At 39.8% G+C, this 3,807-nt stretch overlaps 1 protein-coding gene across 1 annotated transcript; it reads left to right on the top strand.

Annotated features, from left to right (window-relative positions):
* Positions 1–336: 336 nt before the first annotated feature.
* LOC102235196 (forkhead box protein D5-A-like) lies at positions 337–1,904 on the top strand. Its single transcript, XM_005795726.1, has 2 exons — positions 337–828; positions 1,524–1,904. Exons 1-2 carry the CDS (start codon positions 337–339, stop codon positions 1,902–1,904), a joined length of 873 nt encoding a protein of 290 aa, XP_005795783.1.
* Positions 1,905–3,807: the final 1,903 nt, after the last annotated feature.

The raw sequence follows: 3,807 nt of genomic DNA, 5'->3' as shown, positions 1-3,807 counted from the left end.
AGCTGCAGTTTATTGTGTGAAACACAAAAGTTAATAGTTTTCTTCGGCTAACAAAGCTGCTGACGTCATTTCCACGGGTGGCGATTGTGTCAGGTATTAACGCATCGAGGTTCACAACAGTTGAAAGGCTCATCTTCATCCGTGATCTTGTCAACCGTAAGACTTTGGAGAAAGAATCTGTTGGCACAGAGGCAATCGCTTTATGAGGGGTTCTTTTTTAAAAGTGGCTTTGAATCTCAAATAACAACTATGAGAAGATCTTTTTAAAGACTCATTTTTCATTCATGTCTTAAAAATCTACTGTACGTTTAGCGTGAAACCATTAAAACATTTACGATGAGTTTAGAAGAACCCAACTTGGAACTGACGATGGAGAGCAGGAACAGCCACAACGGAAGCAGAGACAGGCTTGGACTGAGCTTCACTATTGACTACCTTCTGTTCAATAGCGGAGTCAAAGGTTCGAAAGGAGAAGTGACGGCAAGTAGCGCGACGGAGCAGACGGAGAACAATATGCTAAATGACCAGAATCCTGAACGAAAAGAGGTGGAGATTCGTCGCAATGTACAGGGGACGCTCCCACAGGATCCAGACCTAGACACTGGAAAAAGTAAAACCAGCGAAGAGGAGTGGAACAAAGAACAACATGAGGAGGGAAAGGAGGAAATGACTACCACAAGCTGTAGTTCTGACAAATCTTCAGACAAACCAAACCAGTCGTACATTGCGCTCATTTCAAAGGCAATTCTGGCTTCTGAGGAAAAGAAATTGCTGTTGTGTGACATCTACCAGTGGATCATGGACCACTATCCTTACTTCAAGAGTAAGGTACATTCATGTTGATCTGTTGTTATGCTTATGTTAAAGAAAAAACTGTGTGTTTATAAAACTCCAATAAGGTAGTGTAGTTGTGAAGGCAAGAAGTCAAACTTGGGTGTTAACGTGAAGTAAACTGAGTACTCTGAAAATGTCTCTCTTTGATATGTTGAGACAATTGCATTTCAAGTGAGTCCCAAATAAAAAAAACAAGAATGAATATTTTTCAAATTACTGCTTGTTCAGTTCAGTCACTAAAACATGGTCTAAGAACCATTTTCTTAAGCAAAGCGACCTAGTTGGCTCAGATAATCTGTCTGTGTGGATAAGCAATTAGGTGCTCACAGGGACAGTAGATGAGCTTCTTGTTGGCAAATTCGCAAATAAAGTAATCCTGTTGCTAGGTCGCAAACTGTCACTGCCTTCACCAGGTGCGACAGCAGCTTGGATGCAATCCAATGGATTAAAGTTGATCGCTAGTCAACGTGCTAAAAAGGTAACTTGGGGTGTTGTGTGTTACTGCGATCATACAGGCTCTCGACACACAATGGCGCCTGCTTGCCAGCAGCAGGACTAAAGTGGATCACTGGTACTTAACGGCCTCGTTAGTTATTTTCCTGTTGCGAACAGCCATTGCTTTACTCTTGCTTGCTTTCAAGCAAATTTTGTTCTAATCACATTTTTTTCCACTCTACATATTCCAACAGGATAAAAACTGGAGAAACAGTGTGCGCCACAACTTGTCCCTCAATGATTGCTTCATCAAAGCAGGTCGAAGCGACAATGGTAAAGGCCACTTCTGGGCGATTCACCCTGCAAACTACCAAGATTTTTCAAAAGGCGACTACCATTGCCGGAGGGCACGGAGAAGGGTGCGCAGGGTGGCAGCTCAGATTCGTCTTTCCTCCCTAACGTCCCCCTACTACCCTGCCGCCACTCTTACCCTCCCTCACAGAACGACCTGTTGGTGCTGCCCTCAGGTCCCGACACTTCCTCTGTCCTGTTTGGCTCCCAGGCTCTACTGGCCATGGTCCAGCATGCACCCGCAAGTGGGTCTCCACCTGGGTCTCAATCCGTCTGTACCCTGAAAGGGTTTGACTCCTTCTGTATTTGCAGTTTTTGATGTTGTGTTCTTACTATGTGGTAAAAGGGAAAACTCTAGAATTTGATTATATGTTTATGTCATTAGATGATTCTGGTTTACATTATATCCTTAATTTTAAAAATATGAGTAGTTAAATGAAAAATTTTCTATATTTTCTGCATTTCACTTACTTGTATTCTAGTATTAGAAAGTTGTGCTATAACTTCATTAAATGATGTAAAATTTCCCATTGTGTGTGCTTTTATTTACGGTTTTATTTGGAATCCAACTTTTTTATGTGATAGGCAAAGCTAGCATAAACAAGCCAATGATGTACATCATGAACATAGTTTCCAAAAAGACATATGGACCAGACTGAGTGTGTGTGAGGGGGTGTGCGCGGGTGTGTGTGTAGATTTTGCTAAAAGTGAGCCTCCTAATAGGACACCACCCGTTGCTACATGCTAGTTAGTCAAAGCTGTCGGGATGTAAAATCCTGAGCCCTAAGAGACTAAAATCGGGCTTTCCAAAGAAGACTCCTGAGGAAATGAGGCCAGATAATCCCAGCAATCCCAAATAGTTTCAAGAACTAGGAAGCTTATCACACTGTGTAATCCGCAGCCGCAGCTCTAAAATAAGGAGGGTAGGGGGACAATGGGTGGTCTTGGATGTAGGAAGCAGAGAAAAGGGAAGGAAGCAGGAAGAGGGAAGAAGCAATGATTTACTGGAGAAAAATCCAAAGACAGCATATCTTATATCTCATTCTTTCATTTAATAGGAGGCAAAAAAGGAACAACAAAGAAGATGTCATTATGGCATATACATTTTATAATGGGATGTATAAAAACTGGGAAAGAACTTTCCTAGATTATAAAAAAATAAGAAATAGAAGGTGGCATACTGTATATCAAATTTTTACTTGAAATTAGAAATTATTCTGTAAAATGTTAAAACGTAGATGAAAATTAATCTGGATAATTTGGTTTATCTTAAGTGTTACAGGGATGCCTTTTTCTGACATAGTGATAAAATGGAAATAAAAAAACTGCTTTAAATTACAAGAATAAGTAACTTCCATAGATAGACAAAATTTTTAACTTTAAAGAAGATGACACACTAAAAGCAAATATTCACCAAACTGAGCAGTGCTTATTATTGACCTCTGTCTTTTAAAAATCCAGGTTTCAGCTGAATTCTGAGATTACGCCAAAATACTGCCACAGAAATAAGTATCAAGTTCATTTTTACCTGCTCTGCTCACGTCAATAGTGAAATTCCTTTCTGACTTGCAAAGGTTGGCATTTACATCCACAGTTCTTCAGCCTAGGAGGATTAGATCATACATTGACTTTTCTAAAGTTTGTTTGTTCTCTGCTCACTTGGGCTTCCTATTTGCAAAATATTGAATATTTGAATACAGCAGTATTTGACATTAAATTAGATTCTGAACAGACAAACAATATGTCAGAGGGATCAGGAGCAGGGAGAGCAGGTGTTACTCACCACACTTAGTTTCTGGCGATGTTCATTAGAAAATGACAAATCCATCTAATTAATTTTTGTTCTCCAAATCTTCCTATTCAATGTCAGCAGCTAATTGGAGAACTAATTTGCTTAATTCCCATGAACAAGTCTCTGCATGAAATCCTCTTCAATTCACCAGCTTTGCGGCTTTAATTTGGTTGCATATGTTTGCTATGCACACACACACTTACACACACACCCCCACACGCATATAATGTTCAACACACACACACTGCTGTTTTCTGCATAGGCAAACATACTGCTAAGTGAAGCATTGTGTGAGATATTCATAAACATTTTTAACTGTTTTCTCCTGCAAAAAGTGTTTGCACAGTTGATTGTCACACTAAATTATAATTAACCACATTATTACTCCGAATCCG

This window comes from Xiphophorus maculatus, chromosome 9, assembly GCF_002775205.1.
Source record: "Xiphophorus maculatus strain JP 163 A chromosome 9, X_maculatus-5.0-male, whole genome shotgun sequence".
NCBI classification, from domain to species: Eukaryota; Metazoa; Chordata; class Actinopteri; order Cyprinodontiformes; family Poeciliidae; genus Xiphophorus; species Xiphophorus maculatus.
Note: the sequence above shows the minus strand (reverse complement) of the source record. Positions and strands in the feature narration are given on the sequence as shown.